This window comes from Nesoenas mayeri, assembly GCF_963082525.1.
Source record: "Nesoenas mayeri genome assembly, chromosome: 5".
In the NCBI taxonomy this organism is placed as follows: Eukaryota; Metazoa; Chordata; class Aves; order Columbiformes; family Columbidae; genus Nesoenas; species Nesoenas mayeri.
In genome coordinates this window covers 43,319,800-43,341,924 of record NC_137548.1, presented here as the reverse complement: position 1 = coordinate 43,341,924, position 22,125 = coordinate 43,319,800, and the positions used below count along the sequence as shown (strand labels likewise).

The 22,125-nt window shown below is 45.8% G+C and overlaps 1 protein-coding gene across 1 annotated transcript; it reads right to left on the bottom strand.

Moving 5' to 3' along the window:
• Window positions 1-1,319: 1,319 nt before the first annotated feature.
• SLC39A13 (solute carrier family 39 member 13) lies at window positions 1,320-14,978 on the bottom strand (the record flags this gene model as incomplete). Its single annotated transcript, XM_080345917.1, has 9 exons — window positions 1,320-1,395; window positions 3,302-3,401; window positions 3,534-3,666; window positions 3,895-3,945; window positions 4,330-4,419; window positions 9,676-9,828; window positions 11,066-11,187; window positions 13,922-14,035; window positions 14,711-14,978. The coding sequence occupies 9 exons, from the start codon at window positions 14,976-14,978 to the stop codon at window positions 1,320-1,322; spliced, it is 1,107 nt and encodes a 368-aa protein (XP_080202043.1).
• Between the last annotated feature and the right edge of the window lie 7,147 nt (window positions 14,979-22,125).

Sequence of the window (22,125 nt, the reverse complement as noted above, 5' to 3'; positions counted from 1 at the left end):
CTTAAACCATACTTATTGTCACCTTTTCATATCCCTTTTTCTTCTTACTTAGCATACTGCTTTTCCAGACCCACTTAAAAAAAAATCTTTTCACCAGCAGTTTCACCCTTCCCATTTCCCCGTCCCTCCGTGCCCCTTCCTTTGAGAGCTGTCAGTATTATTTCTTACCCATTCATCCCCAACAGACTAACTCCATTGTGAAGTAACAAGCCCAGAAACAGGCTACTATCTATATTTTTGGTTGTAGCATGCTCTGTTCAGTCTCCACTGAACAGAAGAACAGAGGAAAAGCTCTGTAGCAGGCTGTAGCATTCAGCCATTGCCCAACCTGCCCAGACTTCTGCCTTGACAGCCTAGGGCTGCTGTTGCACACCAGGCAGGACTAACTGCTACACCTCCAGAGAGCTCTAAACATGGTATAAGGCAGATGGTGGGTGAGTCAGGTCTTGAGAGCAGGCTCAGAGCCATGTTCAGCTAATGGTTACAAAGCAAGGGAGGTCAGTAGCAGCAACTGCATGGCTTTCCTTACAGATTTACATGAGCTGATAGCACAGCAACAGAAGACACATTTACTGACCATTTTTCAAATAAACAGGCTGTGCTGGCTATTGGAGTGGTTAGGGCTGAGGTGAGTAATCTCCAGGCTGAGCCATTTACTTGTAGTGACCTATCGTAAAGCGCCTCAAGCTCTGGGCTTGATTTCAACATAAACAGACACAAAACAGACCAAACAGGTGGACTGCTGAGGCTAACGCTACCTTAGGAACAGGTGATGTCAATGAAAAGTCAGAGATCAAGTTGGAAAGCTGCCCTTCCCCTCTACCTCATAGCACCGTAACTCCTCGTGGGTAGAGACTTCTGGCTAAAGCTGTTAGTTTATTGTTACTTTGCCATCTCTCTTCTGCCTCCAGCCCTTAGAGTGGTAGGACAAGTCCCTCCTCTTCATCAGCTGCAGGAATTGCCTCCGTTGTTTTCACGCAAGAGCTTGGGAGTTGTAGTTCCATCAGAATGAACCAAATGAAATGTTGTCCATTAGCTGTGGAGCAGTTGTTCAGTTCATTTCTGCTCACTGTATCTTTTGCTCCATTAAAACAAAACAAAAAACAAAAGCCCTGATGTGTGGATTTTAGCAGAACAGGAATAGGAGAGCCAGGGAATGAAGTCCTGCACAGCCAGACCTCTTTCTCACCTGCTTCTCATACTAGCAGCCAGATCTGCACGCACACACATAGAAAGTAACATTAGTGTTCCTTATTGCTTTGTAATATCTCAGAGTCACTGTGGTGGCTCTGGGAGGCATCATGAGGTCTGCGCAGAGGTCACTCAGTTGTGAGCGAGAGTAGCACCATGACTGTAATGCCTGTACACAGGAGCAGAATTTGCTGCAGGGAGTTCCTGGGAAAGAAACAACAGGATTAGGAGGAGCCACAGACCAGTCCCAATAGGCAGCAGTGTAGAGGTTCACAAATGGTTTGTTCTTTGCCCTTCCAAATCTATTACAAGGAAAACATAACAGCTGTAAGACTCTTTCTCAGCACCCCAAGCAAAGAAGTTGTCTATAAACTGACAAGTATCTGTTCCACTCAGCTGCAAGGTCCAACTTCAGGTTTCAAAATCTATTTAAGCTGATTCGGTCATGCAGCTACCCAGGTATACATTCCTGTCCTTTCACAAGAGAACCAGCAGTTCTGCAGCATGCTCACAGATGCGTTTGGGACCTCATCCAGCTAACAAGTACAGGTAAGGAAAAAAAAAAGCTACTGAATTTTGCCATTCTTTCAGCATCATCTCAGGTTTATGCTGGATGTACCTACCACCTCTGCATACCCTGCCAACAGCTCTGCCAGCACAAGAGGTTACCAACCCAAAAGCAAGCTCCCAACTGGTCATTAACAGTTCTCTACCAGAAGTTCCTGCCTCCTCAGATATAACTGTGGAGCTGTTTTTTGAGCACTTCCTTAACTGTCTCAGTCAAAATGAACCAGGTGAGGCAGGGCTTCTTATTGCAACTACTGAAGTTAGCTGTCTCATTACATCTGAAATAGGAGGGAACATTCAGGGGCAGCTCTGCTAGTGGATCTGGGAGGGCCTTTACTGTGGTACAGCTGGGTTTGAGCCTGCTACAGCCTTAATCAGACTGCAAGAAACTAGAATAATACAGACGAGAGGAGGCCAAATATACCAGAATATATATACACCAGTGCAGAAGAGAGAGAATTGAGGTGGGATACGATAACAAACTATGAAATGCTGAATGATAAAGAGAAGAAACTATTATTTTCTACTCACACAACAGTGACATCTAATAAAAATCAATAATCAAAAGGCTAAAAACCAAATAATAAACATCATTTAGCACAGTACTGTCAAACTACGCAAACTGGCTGCCAAAGGGATACCGCAGAAGCCTAAAGTAATGGATAGCATCAAAAAGGGACATGAGAAACACGTGAAAGATAGGTTCACGTGTGGTTATCACACACACACACCTCTGTGGGCCCCTGGTTCAGACAGTCCCTAAACCAGATCATGCCAGAAGTTAGAAAGATAGACTGGGTGTGGTGATTTTGCTGGGATCGAGTTAATTTTCTTCACAGTAGCTGGAATATTTTCTTTTTAGTAATTATCACAGTCTTTCGTTCTGGATTTAGCATGTGAATGATGTGGTAACACACTGAACTTCCCATGCCTTTTCCCAGGACAGAGTTAATGTTTCCTTTCCAGTAGGCAGGCTGTGTTTTAGAGTTGGTATGAAAAGAATGTGAGGAATCGATGTTTTGGATGTTGCCAAGGAGACCAAGGACTTTTTCAACTTTCCAGTTGCAGGTGCAAATAGAAGCTGGGAGAGAACACAGAAGGACAGCACCTAGACGGACATCCAGGCCGGCCAATGAGATATTTCCTACCATTAGTATTATGATCTCACTTGGGGGATGAGTGGGGAGGGGGGCATGGAACGAGCAGCTGCAGGGTCCTGATTGCTGGCTGGGGTTAACCCCCAATACTGAGAACAAGTCACCTTACTGGACCTGTTTCTGAGCAACCTGCTCTAGCTGGTCATGCTACATACAGCACTAGCATGATCTTTGGGACTGACCCAGTTGAAGGTTCTTATGTTTTATATGGTCTTTGTGGTCTCATAAATGCAATAGTTAGCACAGCAATCTATCTAGATTCCAGCCTTGCCCATGAGATTTGGAAAGCTGGCATTCATGTGCTCCCAGAATAGGCATGGGGAAGGGTTGTATCCCTGCTCCCTGGCAGAAACAATTGCTGCGGCAGAACAGGAGGGAACACTTACCAAGGATTCTTTTCCTCTAGGAGATCAGGCACAACATTTACCAAGGCAATATACAGAAATCCTCCAGCAGTGAAAGGGAGGATCCAGGCTACTGTATCCCCTGCAGAAATAGAGAAAGCTTTCTTATTACTGAAACAAAGCCATGGGAGAGAACAGAGAAGGGAAAGAAGATACACACATGACAATGACAGGCCTCCTCTCCCATTCCTACAGAGGTCCCAGGGAGCCTTACCTGCTCCTTTTGGTGACTGAGCACATATTGCAAAGGAGGCTCCCAGAATTCCCCCCAGAGCTGTGGAGAGCTGCATCTTGGCTGCACTCCAGCGGTCAAAACCAGCCCGAAGTAGGATTGCAAAGTCTCCAACCTAAGAAAAACACGAGATGATAGTTAATGAATATGAACATTCTCAGTCACAAAGGCCATCCATAACAAGACTGGTGTTTCAAGACTGTTTCTAGTTTTCCATGTTACAGTCTCCCAGAGGGAGCAGCTTTCAAAGGGACAAGAAAATGTTTACCAGACCCAGCGCTCCTCTTAGTAGATGGAGCACCCTTGTGATCCCTCATGATGGCAGGATACAAAGCTCACTCACCTCATGGGGGATTTCATGCAGGAGAATGGCCATTGTGGTTAGGAACCCAACCTGTAGCAGAGGAGAGGTGATTAGGAAACAGTTCTGCAGCTCTGAGAGATGACACTTTCATCAGCATGTCAAGACCCCTTTCTCCAAGTTAAGACTTGTTACTCAGAGTTTAGAACTATTCAACATAAGGGTAGATGAGCTAACCCTCCTCCTAATGTCTAACATGTCCCAGTTTTGAAGAAGCTCTGCATCAGAAGGTCAGGATAGGGTTACTTTTTACTGTAGTCTCTGTTTCCTCAGAATCTTCCAGAAAACAGGAAGGAACTCCTCTCATATTTGTGTTGTTTTGTTTGTTGGGTTGGGTTTTTTTTTTTTTTGCATGTTGCATCACACTTGAGAAGAGGCCTTTCCAGTTCAGTACCCAGCTGGTGGCAGAAACCTTACCTTTCTGCTAACTAGGAAGCTGGCTGCTACTGCCAGGCCGTGTGTGAAGTTATCAATGGTGTTGGCCAGCAGATTGAGGTATCCACTAATCTGCAAAGAGAAGGAAGAGCCCCTGATAAAGGGAGAGACATAACAAGACAGAAGAAAACACATGGCTTAGATACAGGTTATACAGAGTCATGATCAGATGGGAAAGATCAGGACACAGCACTTTTGGCGAAGATCATAAACCATGTCAATGTTCCAGTACAAATTAAATGTTACATTCAGTTTTAGAGTAAATGAAGTTTTAAGGTAGGCAAGTATTGTCCAAGATCATGATAATGATCTTATGCAAATGACAAAGAGCTCTAGAAACAGAAAAAGAGAAAGGAAAAAGAAGAAAGCCAAAATGCAAGAATATACCTGACTCTAAATCAAACCAATTTTAGGTAACACTAATTTACGCAGGTGACTGGCTTCAAGTATGACCTGACCTTGTTTTTCTAGGCATGTACTTTAATATCCAACAGTAAAGTATCACTTCTTCAAAAGCTGGCAAGAACAATGCAACAGAGCAAATGCTGCTGAAAGTGCTTTTTATAACTAAACAAATCTTCCAAGCATTGTACTAAAAAAGATTGTGCTCGTGGGTTTGCTTTCCCTTAACAAAGGATAAAAAGAGAAGACAGCGATGACAGTCACCCATAAGCCACCTGCTAGAAGGATGGGTAGCGTGTATACACATTTGCATATAAACACATTTCTTAAAACTATAAGAATAAAGCAGCTTCCTTCCTCACAAGTCCTTCTCCATGTTAGACCTCCCTATCATGCTAATTATGGTCATCTGCAGACAAATTCTGAGTATTTGACCTAAAGGGACTTATGAGGGTACCACCCCAGCTCTCTTACTCACAAGTTTGATTTTGTTTGTTTGTTTGTTTGTTTTCCCCATTAGATTTAACAAAAACTACTGTGTGTTGGTCCTGAGATACTGCAGTTCACTACATGGCACTGCAGTTTAAATTATTATCAAACCAGGGGTTAGCCAATACATCAGGATGTCTCTAGACTGCAAGAATAAAGCTGGCATACATTAACTTTACACACAGGGCAGCATCCAGCCAAGTCAAGCGACCGTCTAGACTAGTCTGGGTTTCCTGGGCTCTTTTTAGTCTTCTGCTCTTCCTTGTTTCTATCAAACTCTGCTTGGGGCATCTTTTCTTCCTGCCATCCAGATGCCGCAGTTCAGGTGGGGATTTCTGTCAAGCGTCTCTCTCCAAAGTACCACCTTTCTGCAAGGCCCTTTTATGGCAAAATCTCCGGACCTCCGGACAATTTTTAAAAGTGTATTGATGATTAAATATGAAAATTAAGAATTAAGCAAAGCCTAACAACAGGTCACATTTAAGTAACAATCTAAGCAACATCTCCACAATAGATGCAGAAGTTCCCTGCATGTTTTGGTGAGAAGACGAACACAAACGGACGCATGTAGGCAGACCCATAAATATAGCAGTTTTCCTTCTCATTCCTCATTTTCCGTCAAATATGACTGTCTAAAATTTCTCCTTTTCATGTTGGGATTTTATGTGATTGTGTTTTCTCCACAGGCTAATAAGAATTATTCACATAAATTTTACACAAAAATGCTTTCCTATATCATTGCACATGGAAAAAATAGAATTCATGATTAAAACATTATGACTCTTTCTTGTCAGTGGCTTGGCCAAAAGCTGTCACTGAAAGAAGCTAAGCCTTGGAGTGCTCAGAAATAAATTGGGTTGATTTGACAGTTATGAGTCTCTGACATTTACATTCTGTGAATTCCTAATAGGATGTTCTCGTTGCTCATAAAGAGCACAGCCAGATGAAGTGTTTATGTTCACGCTTCAGAATTAACGTCACTGTAAAATAAAACATACTTCTACAAATCAGCAAGGACCCCATGTGCCACAGGGAAAAAGAGAGAATAAGCAAGGTAGAAGTACTCTACAAAGTTTTTGCTTGTTGAGGGAATTAAGGCTGCAATACAGGACAGAACTGATCTATGCTTGGGCGCAAAGGTAGCCTCCCATCTGCAGTTTTCAAGCTAGGACAAATTATTACAGCAGCAGCTCAAGAGCAGAAGTTCTGAAATATATAGACAAAGGACGACTGATTACAGCTTACTAATCATTAAGCCCGGAAAGGTCACCTCATTTGTTTAAATAGCATCTTTCCCTTTGTTTTCTGAAAAAAAAAGGAGGTTACTGAGTGAACAGCAGAACCAAAGAAGTCTGGCTTGCTACAGCTTTCTCTCTTTTCTTTGCAAGCACCTACTTTGCTCACTTCCAGCAACGCCGTTTCCCTGCATGTTCCTTCCCCGCTCTGCACTGCATGACGGCCGCTCCACGCCAGGCAGGCGCAGTCGGACTTACCTGCTGACCTGCCAGCCAGGCGGACCTGCCACGCAGCAGGCAGCATCTAAGTTCTGCCAGGGTTTGCATTCCTCCTCTAGCGCAATGCTGATTTTTATGGAACTTGAAGAAATTTGATTACCCTCAAGACTTCTATCCTCTTTTGAACTCAAGTAAAATTAATTATGGGTTCAAAAGTTATTGAAAATGAAGGGCAGAACAGATGGACAGACAGATGGAATGAACGCTTATGTTGTTGCCTAAGGAAACAGGCTAAAACCACAGGAATATCTTGGTAGTTTTGGTAATTTTCCCCCTAACAGAAAGACTGTTAAAACATTCAGATTATATGCTCAGAAGGTAGAAACTTAAAACTACACACATTAACTCATTAGTTTCTATTTCATGCATACTGACAACAGTCTGTAAGACTGAACAGACGTGTTAGGATTTTAAAGCTAGAAGGGCCCTCCATGTTTGTCTAGACCTTCTACATAACACAACTGAAAGAATCTTATTCAATTTCTGCACGAAGCCCATTGTTTCTTAAGCTATAGTGTACTTTGTAGAAAGTAGCTTAGATCACAGCTTAAAGTCCACAAGTGATAAAGAATCTACTATGTCTCTAAGGTAAGGTGGTCCATTGGCAAGTTACCTTCAGTTACAGAGTTGTCTTTGATTTCTAGTCTGCTACTGTTTGGTATAGCTTTAACTATCTGAATTTAGTCATGCCTCTTACATGGGTGTTTGTATACTTTAAGTCGCCCCAGATCTGTCACATCTGCAGAGCTAAAGGCTAAAGAAAAGCACCTCTTATTACATACTGCAAATCTAAAATAGTCATTTCACCTCTCTTTCAATACCTTTACAAATTATCAGTAGTATTTTGGTTATTGTGAATAACACAACTGGAAAAAGTCAGATAGTTGGTTCATGACTGCTATACAGAAAGAGGAACACTTGCCTCTTATATACTATTTCCTACTCTCTCATCCTCCCGGCTGTAGAATCATAATGGAAGAATGTGTTCAAACAATTTCCTATTGTGATTGTCATACCTTTTTCCAAGGCATTGACTTCCTAGAAACTGTCCTTAACTTGTAAATGTGATCTGCATTCTCTCTTAATCTATTCCTTAATATTTGCATGTATCAAAACATGTTAAAAATTCAGCTCTTTTGATGAAGTCACTCAGTTTAGCTGATATCACTCACCTCATGCAGTCACAATGTGCCACTTAAGTAATATAGTAGCATCTGCAAAGGTGAAGATATATTGGTTTTATAAATAATCACTTACAAAAATCATAAGCCACCAGTGAACAGATTTGAGAGGGGCTGCATTAATCCAGTCACTGTTGGTAATATATAATAACTGATTTTTAATACAGTTAATATTAGCAAAGTTGATTTCTTGCAGTACTAGTTTTATTCAAACGTGGGAGAAAGTTGCTTTATATACTTTTACCAATGTCATTACCTTTACCGAACTATCTTATGACTGAATAAAAGGCGGGGGAAGAGTGTCTGATTGACAATTATTTATCTTTCATAAGATCATAATTACATTATAAGAGCATTAATTACATTATTATTATTTTTTACATTAGGACCAGGCCCTGAGCAGTTGTCTCCCGTCAGTGTTTCATTTCTACTTGCAATCAGTGGTAGACTAGCCATCCTCTAAGTCCCTAGTTCCTTATATAAACCTTTCTAAAATAATGCCACAATGTTTCATAACCCAGTAATATTGGTTTCTTCATCACTATCACCTCTAGAAATGCCAATGCAGCACCTTGCAGTTTGTGCGGTGTTCTGTATAGGTTACATGAACGTGATAGATACAGAAAGTACACAGGACCTCAGCGTATCTTTCACATTGTGTAGTAAGAGCTACAAAATTACAGCAAACCATATCTGAAATAGAAAGACTGAAGAGTCTCTGACTGACCACATAATCCAGGTTTGGGTTACTTCCTACAACCGCACTTCCTGTTCATAGTTACTCTCCTACAGTCTTGCACATTTTTATGAGCCTTCAAACTCAAATTATAGGTTCTCCTTCACAAAGTGATCATTTACTCTCTTGCTTGTAATGTTCACCCACACAGGGGTTTCCGCAGCGCAAAGATAGTAACGTAAAACTGAAAGCAAAGCCAATCTAAAGGTTCACCACTGCCCGGTGGTACAGTACTCCTTTTCCTTCTCCACTGCCCGTCCCTATGAGCTTCCTGATCTCTCTTATCCCAGCACTATAGGCTGCCTGTCTACATGTCAAGGTGATTCAAGAAGGCAGGAGAGAACTAAACCTACGGGGAAAAAAAAAAAGATGTAATTCTTTGCCTGTTTAGCTCCCTGAAAAGGTTCACTGTGGGCTCAGATCAAGTCCAGTGCAAAGGAACTGACGAGAAATACAGGTTTGGAGGCAGAAGTGGACAAGAAGCCCTTTTTGGCAGCAAATAAACTGCTAACCTGAGAAAGTGAACTTCTAAGTTTTACAGTAGGTAGCTTCAACTATGAGAAGATTCCCAAAAGGTGCCTTAAAAGGAAATGTGCAGCTCACAACTGGTACACTGCAGGCACTAGAGAACAGAGAAATCGAGGTACAAAAATTTAAGCAGATAAAGATATAATGGCTACAAGATATAGAGTAATAAAACGTGAAAGTACTGTACTTTGGTCTCAGGATTCAGTCAAAATGCACATCATCACGCTTATGCCTTCACAATGGTGGCTTTGCCTCTTTTGCATAAGCCGCAGAGTGGATTTTCTCTAAATCTTCTATTTCCTCCCTGTTGTGACTTTAACAGACACTTTGACAGAGTAAAATCAAGCACAACTCACTCAAACACTGAGTTTTTCACTCAGACATGGTTCTTTCTACAGACAACTCATCCTCCTAACTGAATTTTAAAATACGCGCCCTGAAAACATAAGATACAAAGGTCAGTTTGTGGGTCTCTTACCTTGATTCTGTTGTCTTTTGGACAAGACTGGAGAGAGGAGCCATTACACCGAGTTGAACCTGTTCCTGCTCTTTGGGATTGGCCTGCCACCTTCTGCAGGGGGTAGCCACTTCCATTTGGAATCTTTCCAGCTGGTGCTTTGGAATCACAGCCCTAAAGTAGGGGAAAACAACTTGTCACTGCTTTTTTTGTCAGTGATGAATGAGCATGAATCAAGGTCAGAAATCCAATCTTCATCTTGATCTTTTTGTCCTTACAATGCAAATCAGCACTTTGGTACCCGAGTTTAATAACAACTGCCAGAAATGAGACAGATTTCAGAGAGCATTATGAGACAAGAACAAAGACCTCCTCAATCACCAAGAGAAGGAAAGTAGAGAGAGGAGGAATTGTAGTCACACACCCTTGGCATGAGCCACATTCCACCGGAATGACAATGGACTGAGCCTGCCACTCCTGCTGGCAGCTGCGGCCCCGAGAAATACAACTCCATCTGGGAAGGGAATGGGGGAAAGAAAAAGTCTTTCTCTTCCCAGTGCATCAGAATAACTAAGTCTAGAGAATTATTCTGTAGCTGGCATTGTCAGTGTCCAAACAACAAAATGTTTATCTCAGACTTCAGTTTCTCTGTAAATGCGAATATTAAGTTCCTTTCAGACTTCAAAGCTGAGTCAAAATAACACCTAATTGCTCCTATTCAGTGCCTGACCTGCAGTTTCACCTCTCAAAAGTCATGGCACAGCAAGGATTGAATTGTCTATCAGAGCTGCTGCTAGGAGCTGTGCAGATGTCTGATGACTAGCTGCTCTCCTCTATCTTGGAATGACCTTCTGGTACCTCTGTCTACATTGCTCCTTTGCAGTTGGGTGACTGTCCTCTGAACCATTACTTAGTATTACCTGGCCAATCATAAACCCCTTCCACCACATAAAGTTAACTGAACAAATGCCTAGTGCGGGCCCTACCCAAGAAGAGCGGGCAGTGAGAAACACCTTCCAGAAAAGGTTGGTCTTTGTCCTGACTGAGGACCCAGAAGTGGAGTGAGCCACGACAGCTCAGTGGAACGTGCATCAGCAAGCTGTCATTCCTCAAAGCTGACTCGAGCAAGAGTCTCATCTGCAGAGTACTCCAGCTCCCAGTCCCCATGAAAGGGGAGCTCTGTTTTACATAGACCACATCAAGAACCAAACCAGCCCAGAGAAGAGAAATCTAAGTTAAAACCACAAAACCAAAGCCTGGAGATGAAACACCTTTCTTCTAGAGTTCGGTGGCAAAAAGCTCCCAAAGGCATAGATAAGCTTCAGGATCATCTGCTGAGCCTGTCAGATAAGGTGTTTAGCACAGTGCTCCAAACAGAGCAGCACTCCCTCCCCTCTGGCTGCTAACTTACCACACCAGGGCACTCCTTCTCTTCGTTCTCTAGGAAGATCTTCTCTAGCACCAGGAAAGTCAGGAAACCAGTGATCACCCAGAGACCAAGAAGCTTCTGCTGCTGAAAGCTCTGCCCTTCTCCTGAGGGACAAGAGAGAAATCTTCATGTCACTACAGTGTTTCCCACATGTGAATCCACCTTAGCTCGGTTTAACAACAGTTTCAAGACAAAAAACAAGAAATGACAATGGAAACATCTCCTGCGAGGAATAAGGAGCAAACATATCTCACAGCAAATTAGTTTAACTTAACAATTCAGAGTGAGAGATCCCATTCCTTTTCCTTCAATAGTGCAATCCAGAATATTTCCTGACAACACTGGGAATTTCCCTGAGCTCCAGAGGCAAGGGAAGATTACATCAACACAAATCCTGCAGCTGTATCTATTGAGCAGCAAGCCCTGACATGAAATCTGCCATTAGTGGAGATGCAGATTCACCTTCCCCTTTCTGCCACACCTGGGTAAGTTATTAAGCCCAAAGCTACAAACGTTCTTTTCAATTACAGCCACGCTTGTGAGAAAATCAACCATTCAGCCTGGCAGCAGAAAAGGAGATTGCATTGCAGTGGAAGAACAGAATGACTCTGTAATGGGGTTTACATGGGTCAAAGAAACACTTATGCTTCAGGACAGTCTGGCAGAAGCAAATGAGCTAGAGCAGGAACACAGAGTCATCTGGGATCCACTGTGGAAAGGAGAGAAAAAGGACAGCAGGTTCTGCTGGCAACACCAGAGCTGTGAGGAAGAAGAGGACCAAAGGCCCAGCAGATTTGAAATCCCCAGACACAGGTGCAATGAAGTCTGTGATATTCAAGGCTTCCTCTTCTCTCTCTCACATTTCCAGCAGGGAAATGATTTCTTGAATTCTCAAGGGGTGGGATGCAGCAGCACTTGCCTTCTAAGCTATGCGTTTGCTGAAGCAGAGAGATACAATCACTACAGGTTTCAAGAACTCTGGTGAAGGAAATACACTGGATACCACAAGCTCTATCCCAACCCAAACAGAGCTAAGTTCACTGGTGAACACAAGTTTCTGTCATGTGCATTTCCTTTTTGTCCCCCTGGCCCCTGGCCCCATCTTTGTCATGGCTCTATGGACAACTTGCCATGACTTCTTGAACAAAGATTGAGAAGGTAACACATTCGGGCTCCTGGAGGTCAAAGTACCCAGCAGAGGGTCCCTAGTTAGTCCCAAGAAACAGGCTCTAGGAGTAACACTGTGACAAGGTGACCTGCTGAGCGGATGAGGTAAAGGCTGTGGATATTGTCTCCCTAGGCTTCAGTAAAGCCTTTGACACTGTCTCCCATGGTATTCTCCTGAAAAAACTGGCTGCTCATAGCCTGGATGGGTGTACTCTTTGCTGGGTAAAAAACTGGTTGGATGGCCAGGCCCAAATGGTTGCAGTGAATGGAATTAAATCCAGTTGGCGGCCAGTCACAAGTGGTGTTGCCCAGGATTCAGTATTGGGGCCAGTTCTCTTTAATCTCTTTATCAATGATCTGGATGAGGTGATCAAGTGCACTCTCAGTAAACTTGCAGACACCACCAAGTTGGGTGTGAGTGTTGATCTGCTGGAAGGTAGGAAGGCCATACAGAGGGATCTGGACCAGCTGGATTGTTGGGCTGAGGCCAATTGTATGAGGTTTAACAAGGCCAAATGCCGGGTCCTGCACTTGGGTCACAACAACCCCAGACAGAACTACAGGCTCAGGGAAGAGTGGCTGGAAAGCTGCCTGGCAGAGAGGGATCTGGTATTGATTGACAACTGGCTGAACACGAGCCAGCAGTGTGTCCAGGTGGCCAAAAAGGCGAACAGCATCCTGGCTTGTATCAGAAATACTGTAGCCAGCAGGACTAGGGAACTGATCATCCCTCTGTACTCAGCACCTCAAATACTGTGTTCAGTTTTGGGCCCCTAACTACAAGAAAGACATTGAGGTGTTGGAGCATGTCCAAGAAAGGGCAACAAAACCTGTGAAGGGTCTAGAGCACATGACTTATGAGGAGCAGCTGAAGGAACTGAGGTGGGTGCCAGTCTCTTTTCCCAGGTAACAAGTGACAGGATGAGAAGAAACGGCCTCAAGTTGTGCCAGGGGAGGTTTAGATTAGATATTAGGAAAAATTTCTTCATGTAAGGGGTTGTGAAGCAGTGGAACAGGCTGCCCTGGGAAGTGGTTGAGTCACCATCCCTGGAAGCATTTAAAAGACATGTAGCTGTGGCACTTAGGGACGTGGTTTAGTGGTGGACTTGCAAGTGCTAGATTAACGGTTGGATTCTATGATCTTAAAGGTCTTCCAACCAAAACAATTCTAGGACAGATTTATTGGCAAGATGCATCTGATGGGGCAGAATCCCCATCTGCGATGGTGCACATGTTCCATGTACCAGACAACACACACATTCACACCTTCCCACCAGGTTAAAGATTCGTTCCCTTTCCTTACAGAAAGGACAAATAAAAATCAACAGATATTTACAGGAGTTCAAGGCAAGATAGGAAAAGTTGATAGACAAGAAATCTATTGCAAGTTACTAAACATAAAGAAACCATGGCCAACTCAGGAAGCCTCCAATTTCAAAATCTTTGGAGGACTGCAGAGTACAAACATGAAGTATTACATGTGTTTTTATTGTTCTTATATCCTTCCCTAGAAATGTGCTTGTAGACATTGTTTGAAAGAAAATACCAGCATAGACCAGTTTTGGGGCTGGCCCAGCCTGGCTGGGCTCATGTTTTCAAGACAGAACAGACTCAAAAAATGTAGCAGTACGCATAGCACAGGCTGCTTCTAGGCACATAAGGCTTTCATACCTGTCGTTGCACTGCATGTGTAGGCCCAGGCTTCAGGTAGAAGGTGCAGAAACACATTCCCCAGTAGTCCACCAATTGCAAAACTCAACAACTGCTTCAAACGGTGTGATCCAGCTAAAAAAAAAAAAAAAAAAGAAACAAAAACCAATCACAACTCAGCCAGGAGCCAAAACATCTCCAGCTGAGATTTTGCACAAGGAGATCTCAATTGGAAGCATCCGCAAAGCAAGGTTTCAAAGGAGAGAGCACAAAACAAATAGCTAGAGTGCAAGAAAAAGCCCCTGCATCACTTGGCTGGGTGTGAGAGGGTCCTGGACTAAGCAGGGTACAAAACAAACAATACTCTTTGCACAAGCTCTGTCCAGGGCTTGCATTTGTCTGAGGATTCCCTATCAAATTGCCAGGTATGGGATCAAGCTGGAACACAAGAGGATCCACTTAAATTTGAGAAAAAACTTCTTCTCAGTGAGGGTAACAGAGCACTGGAACAGGCTGCCCAGGGAGGTTGTGGAGTCTCCTTCTCTGGAGACATTCAAAACACGCCTGGACATGTTTCTGTGCGACCTCACCTAGGCGTTCCTGCTCCAGCAGGGGGATTGGACTAGATGATCTTTTGAGGTCCCTTCCAATCCCAAACATCCTGTGATACTGTGATACTGTAAAGCACTGGAATGGATGGCCTATTGTAAAGGACAGTATTTCTGTGACAAGGTCCTGTTCATCACTGTGCCGTTCAGTCACAACCCAAGACTTTGGCTTCAGCAAGGCTAATGCAGGTAGCAGGCTTACCTTCTGACCGCAGAGCAGCTCCTGTCTCAAACGGGATCACCAGCAAGGGGAAGACCCCACTCAGCCCCACCATGAACGAACCAATGAGGGAACAGATCCACGCGTCCAGCCGCTCGCTGCTGAAAAGGTTTCCCCAGGATTCTGCCTCCTTCTCACACAGAGGACCAGAACTAGCGGCAACATGACGCCTTGGGAGCTGCTGAGCTTCACAGGCCACGATCAGAAACAATGACAGCATCCAATCAAGCAGAAGCTTTTGTTTTGTCATCGCTAAGGACTTTCAGCCAGGCTGGCCAATTTCTGAAAAGAGCAAGGGAGAGCAGTTCTGAGAGCATGCCCTCCCACCATCCTGGAGGAAAGGCCTCATACCACCCCCTCCCTCAGCATCTTAGCATATGTACACATCCCCATAAGGAACATCTGAAACTCCTTCTGATTTCAAAACAGTACAAAAGCACAGAGAGGCTGTTTATTGTTGGGTGCACGAAACTGCACATGAGACACCTTGTGAAATCTGGCTTTCAGCATCTCCCCTGAGGTGGACTGGACAAGGACTCCCCGTACCCTTGTCCTCGCCCTTCAGTGTCCTAAGGCTTCAGAAAAGGTATTGACCAGAGATGCTGCCCAGGTAAGTCTTCTCTTTGCCATGGAACAGCATCCATGTAACAAATTAAGTTGCAAGACAGGCAACACAACAGAGGTCTGTAAAATCATGAGTGGTGTAAAGACAGGGAGCAGGGGTAGATGATTCACCATCTCTTCAGACATAAGTGCTAACAGCCATCATATGAAGCCAGTGAGTGGCAGCTTCAAAACACAACAAACAAATGTGACTCTTCACCAGCACATAACTTGTGTAGTAGTACTTCTCCAAAAAGGATGGAAAATTTTACATAGATTCAACAAAAGACACAGAAGTACTAGAAAGACATATCCATTAATTGTTCATGGTTAGACAGCTCACACCGGACTCAGGAAATCCCCTTATCTGAAAGGAGCTGGGGGCTGGAATCGTAGTTGGAAAATATCATATATACTTGTCCTATTTTCATTCTTTCCTAGACGTATATTGGTCAAAATCAGCACAGCTGTTACTAAGAACTCCTCAGTCAAGAAAACTGGAGCAAAGTGGGCATATTAGAAGAGGAAAATAAAGATAATTACATTCTCATTGGCAAACAAGAAGGCAAATGATGCAGAGGCTGAAGTACAAATGCTTCTTCAGTGTCTAGAAGAAAAAGTGAAATGTGACAAGCAAAATTAATTTGGAAATGGGAGAAAAGAGTGGGTTAGAAAAGCTTAACAAATGTTCACAAAACAGCTGTAGATTGAGAGGGAATAAGAGCATTCACCTGAAAGCATGTAAGAAACCAGCCAAAGTAATCTCTGAAGCGCTAGTCACCACCTTTGAAAATTTACAGGAATACAGGAAGGCCACAGAAGGCTGAAGAACCATCATGCCTCACCTACTTTTACGAAAAGATTAAAAAAAAAAAAAAAAAGGTGGGAGAAGACTTAAGTTAATAGACCGGTAAGTTCAATCCTCTGAAAGACTCTTGATCAAGTTAAATGATCATTTTGTAGTTACCTATAAGATAAGAAAGTGATAAAGACAGCAAAGCATTAAGTAACAGCCAGACAGAAAGGGGCCTGAAATATCAAGACAAAATCCAGGGTGTTGTAATCAATCCAAGCGCTTACTGCCGCTGAAAAGGGCAGTGTTGCCCCTTGTGCCCCCCCATGCTCACACGTGACTCTATGAGTGAGCAAGGTCAGGACAAACTAGCAGAAAAACTACTTTTTTAGAGGCTTGACCCTTTTCCAGTTTCAGTCCCTGAACTGGATCAGTGCAGGAGGAAGGCCCAGCTGCAGTGAGCAACCAAAAAGACAATTAAAGGACAGGGTCCCATGGCTCCTCTGAAGGGGACACCAAGCTCCAAGCACGGTGACCATGGACATCAGGAGCAGGGAAGATGCAGGAAGGAACCAATGAAGAGACCGGCTTAGGTAGCTGTGGAAGAACTACTAAAACTTTTTGTGGCAAGATAATGTCTGCTCAAGTGTCAACTCTATTGACTCATACAAACCCCATCACTTTTTTTTTTGGACAAGAAAAGGTCCCTCAACATAGCAAGTTCAAACCAGCTCAGGATTTTGTAGCATCTTATTACAGTGTTTTGATCTGGCTGCAGAACCCCTAGACCTACTTATGGCATTCTATCAAAACAACCTCTGTAAAGATCAGTACAAAACAGTATACTAAGGGAAAAAAAAAAATCAAATGGATATGACAGTAACTCCAATGTGGCGGAAAAAGAATGCATACATGCATTACACTGATTCAGAAATTAATTCCAAATCAGCAACATTAGCCTGTTACAAAGTAGGCAAATGACATCCAGGGACATGTCAATAGCTAGACTGTAGTTGTGACACAGAAGCAAGGATTCTCTCCTGCTCCATGCAAGCGAAGACTTTAGCCAGCCAACTACACTCAGCCTCACATACTCTTCTTTATAAAAGAGATGCAAAAATCAGAGACATTCCAGTGGAAAGAAATAAAAATCAGAGTGTAGAAAGCACAACCTGGAAAAAAACAACTAAAGGACTTGGGTGTGTTTGGTCTTAAAAAGATAACACTGAAGGGAACAGAACAGTCTGTAGACATTAGAAGTCACAAGAAAGGGGGAAAGTGCTCAACTCTTCTTCTACATGCAGCATCAGCTCAAATGGTAAACAAGACTCAGCCTGGAGATGAAGAAACAAATTTACACGGTGCCAAAGTGGTGATATACTGAAACAGGTTATCTATTATGCAGAATCTCCAGCACATTGGTTTTTTGTTTGTTTGTTTTTCTTTTGAGAAAAAGAATAAACACCAGATACAGATGCTACTTGATTGCAGTCCCTTCCTTCTTGAAGTCCCTCCAGCCCTACACCTGTAATTCAATGTAAGCTGGTGAAAGCCTTGTTCTACTGGCAGGACACTAGGAAAGGGGGGCAGGTCATCAGCTGCAAATCACTGTTGGCACAACCACTTCAAAAAAACAGGGAAGGAGTAGGGGCACAGGGGTTGCAGCAAGGGACATTTTCCTCTCCCACAGCAACCACACACCAGTTCAACTCAGGCACTGAAGTGAACACACACTGGGCCGATGCTCAAAGTGCAGTTAACAACTGTGAGGAGAGCCTGATGGGGCAGAGCTGCCGCCCTCTGCCCTGCTCCACCACCGGAACGCAGCTGGGATGCTCACAGCCCCTCTGGCTCCCCTCACTGAGGTTCAGGCTCACCCCACAGCTATGCAAACAGACACTATGGTAAAACTATGCCACAGAGTCCCCCAAATTTCTCCTGCGGGCAGAAAAGGGGGGGAAGATAGGAAGGTATTATAGCTTGTCCCCTAACTGAACAGTTTCTTCTGTCCCAAGTACCCATACAGGCTGAAGCCGTCGGCAACAGAGGCATCTGCACAAGGAGGTGACCAGACTATTCAGGCAGACTACACCAGCCCCAGCCTTCTCTCTGCTTACTAGGGGCTGCATAACAACCTGCAGTGAGAGAATTTCCTGTTTTCAAAAAGATGGGCACCCCTACCAACCCTGGAGCAGGCCTGACAGATGCCCTCTTCCTTTGTGACAGGATTACACCTAGAAAATGACTGAGAACAGCTTACTGTGAGCAGAGCAAAAAAATCAGGATTTATACAACCACCACGTGCCTACGAAGAGGCAAGAAACACAAACGGCAAAACAACTGCTCTCCTCAGCTTGAAAAATGATGGGAATTGGCACACACTGGCCTCTTCTGCAATACTGTCATTACAAAGTTAACAGCTTTTGAGAATCAGTCTGGAAAAGAAACCACTGCAACTGATGCGACAGGTCCATTTCTTCCATCTCGTTTTCCAGACTCACAGCCCACATCTGCCTCAAGGGACAGCTGAAAAGGTCTTTGAGACAAAGTGACCAAAATCCTGGAGAAAGGCAGTAGCACACAGGACAAAGGGCATGTTCAAGGCTCTGAAAACAGGCTGCATACCTGGCTTCACGTCCTTCTCCAGCAGCAAAAGGGACCAGGTTCCTCCAAAAAGGGATGGTGGTAGACAATAACTGGGCATAAAGGGGTAGAAAATGGATTCCTCTAACTCACATTTGTGTCAGTCAACTTTCTGTGGCCTGCAGGTCTTTCTTCTCCTGTTTCTCACACAAGGTAAAAACTGTACATTTCTTCACACCTGTGATGCCTGACTGTCATTACCTTGTGGCTCAAGAACATCCCCTATCTCATGCAATAAATTCCTAATGCTTATAAAACATCTACGAGGAACTTGGTGCATCACCCAGGACATACCTGCACTGATCTTTGTGGCCAGCTAATTATTTAGAGTATATTCCCAGCATTTGCTTCTTCCTAACATATCATAATCACTTGCTCAAAAAAATGTACGTTTTATCCATGTAGCCCCTTTGCTTCTCTATCTTATTACCACATGCTACTCATGAGATATTAAGTTTACTTAAGATTTGTAAAGTCTCTAAATTCAAGCTGGCTGCTCCTAAGGCAAATATTTAAGAGGACGAAAAGGAACAGTCAAGATGTAATACTAGGATAAAAAAAGCTCAAGAGAGAAAATAATACCCTGCCAGTACAATTTCAGAGGATGGAAGAAGCCTTTACCTACTCCTGATTTTGGACAACAGCATCTGTTTTAGGAACTCAGCTAGATGAGGTTTTGAGAAACTTTTAGAGAAAGCACCTGAAGGTGCTCAGAGAAGTCTGTGGTCCCTACAAGGCAGAACCAGGTTCATAGAGAAAACTGCCACAGAGAACCCTATATTCTCAGGAAGGGTATATGACCTATTTAAGAATGCATGGCAGAGAAATAGCCAGTGCCTCATTTACTCATCTGTTTTGACAACACCACTGTTTGGAATGACAGCTCCCAGCCATGCAGGATCACAACCTGGTCACCATTACCACTGACAGCATCCTCCAGAGCACCACGTATCCCACTCAGGTCTGCTCAGCTCCTTCTGCAACAGCCTCAGGACTGGCATAACTGTGAGGTCTTTCCAACTCAGGAAGATGAGAATTTGCCATTTACAGACCCCTGAGTGGGGGGCAGGAGAAGGCTGCACACCAAGCCAGGAGAAGAGCTCCTGCCCCGTTCCCAGGAGGCTCCCAGGGCCTCCAGCACCTCACAGTGCTCACTGAGCAAGCACTCTGTAGCAAGCACTGCCTGAGAAAACACAGACAAAACTTAAAATGCCAAGGCAATAACCTATCGGAAAAGAGAAAATAAAATATTGACACAAGGATGATTCCTGCAGCAACCTGTCTCCTCTGCTCCCAGATGCTCTTGCCTTCTCAGACCACACAGCTTCATCTCTGTCTCAGCATAATTGCTCATTGCCACACAATGACGTTTTAGATGTTGTTGGGGGGAAAAAAATGAAAAAGAAAAGGCTTCTTTACAAGTGTTTTCTCTGGAAGCCTGCTGCCTGGTCTTACAGTTGCAAAAGAGTACTGCATGGAATGGAAAAAAGTTATTTTCCAGGGAGGAAGCATAATTTTCAGCCAAAAAATTCTCCGCTAGCCGCCTCCCTCCATTAGCCCTGTGTAGAGCATTTAATTCCTCCTGAAAGCCCTGGCCCTGGCAGAGGCACAAAAGGTCTCCAGTTTCCCCAGAGCATTCCCTTCTCTCTCTCCATCCCTGCCTATCTCCAGGGAATGCACTGCTCTGGTGGGACCCTTCCCCTTTCCCTTATACCTCTTATAAAAAAGCACTTTGCACAGAGACTCGCATTTCTGGAAATCACGCACACCACAGCATGCACAGCTAAAAGCTGGAGATGCCCAGGATTAAGAACAATGGCGTATCGCAGATCAGAACAGATTATAGACCCCAGGCAAACCGAAGAGCTGGCAAGCAAGACAGTTAAACACTGATGGAACCCCACCGCCGTTTGGGAGACCACGACTCCTTCTCCATCCTACCTAGGATGGAAGAGGAAAGTTTGCTGATCGGGCCATGGCGTTCACCCCCTCGGGGCTAGGAGGGACTTCTCTCCTCCCACCCCACTCAGCGCGGCAGCCCGAGGCAGAGGCTGGGCAGACACCGCCGCCTCTTGTCCCTGAGAGCAGTCACCGGTGCCGCAGCCCTCACCCCTGGGCAGGCTCCGGCACAGCTCTTATCTACAGGCGATTAACACGGCGGCCCCACTCTTGTCATCGTTTCTAACATCACCCCGGTGGCGTCTGATGGGACAGACGCCGAGGGTTTTCCATCACAGGAACGCTGACCAATGCAAAGTGATACGGATTGGCCCGGGGCGGGAGGGGGGGAAGAGTAATTAACCCTGATCACACACCGTACTGGACCAGTACCCTAGTTGCCCTCCAGGGTCCAGGTGCCACTGTGGCCGCGCAGACCCCGGCCGGCGCCGGCGGGGGACAGCGGGGACACGTCCCCGCGACGCGCGTCCCGCGGGGGGCAGGGAGCGCCCCCTCTCCCGGCGCCCAGAGCTTCCCACGGCATCGTCGGCCAAAGGAGAGACTTCTAAAACTTTCTCCGCTGCGTCCCGCGGAGACTGAGCTCCCAGCTCTGGGCTCGCCCGCAGCGGCAGCCGCACAGCGCCGCTCCCCCGGCAAGCTGCCGCAAAGGCGTGCTGCACCGGGAGGACGCCGGCCCGGGGAGCCTGCGGGGAGTCGGGAGCGGGCGGCGCGCAGCCTGCGGTCTCTCCGGGCCGGGGCACGGCTGCCGGCAGAAGCGGCCCGGCCGGGCTCTGCCCCCCGTGTCTTTCCCAAACTTGCCCCGCGCTGGGCTGGGCCGGGCCCCGCCGGTGTCAGAATTCGGATCCGCCGCGGGCAGGGCTGCCCGCCGCTGCCCTCGCTCACCCCGTCCCGCCGCCGCCCGGGGCTGAATTGCGCGGCTGCGCCCGGCTCCCACAGTCCCCCCTCGCCCACCGCAACAGCGGAGCGGGGGTAGCCCGGCCACCTCTCGCGTCCCGCCGCGCCGGTCCCGAGCCGCGAGCCGTCGTTACCGTGCGCCACCGCCGCCGTGCCCCGGGCCGCCGCTGCCATCCAGCCGCAGCTCGGCACGGGCCTGCCCCGCCCGGCGGCCCCTCAGCCCCGCCTCCCCCGGCCGGCCACGTCGGTCCCGGCTTCCTCGGCACCAGCGTCGCCGCCCCGGCGGGGACCCGCCGCCGCTCGCGCTTCCGGCCGCCGCCGCGGGGGGGCGGGCGCCGGGCGCGCTTCCTGCCGCCTCCCCGCCGCGCACGGTCCCCGCGGCACCGGGCGGCCCCGAGCCGGGGCGGAAGCGGGACGGGCCGGGACGGGCCTTGCGCTCTTCCCCGTCCCGACGGCCCAGGCCGAGGGGGAGTGGCCCGAGCTCCGCCGCCGGGGCCCTCGGTGC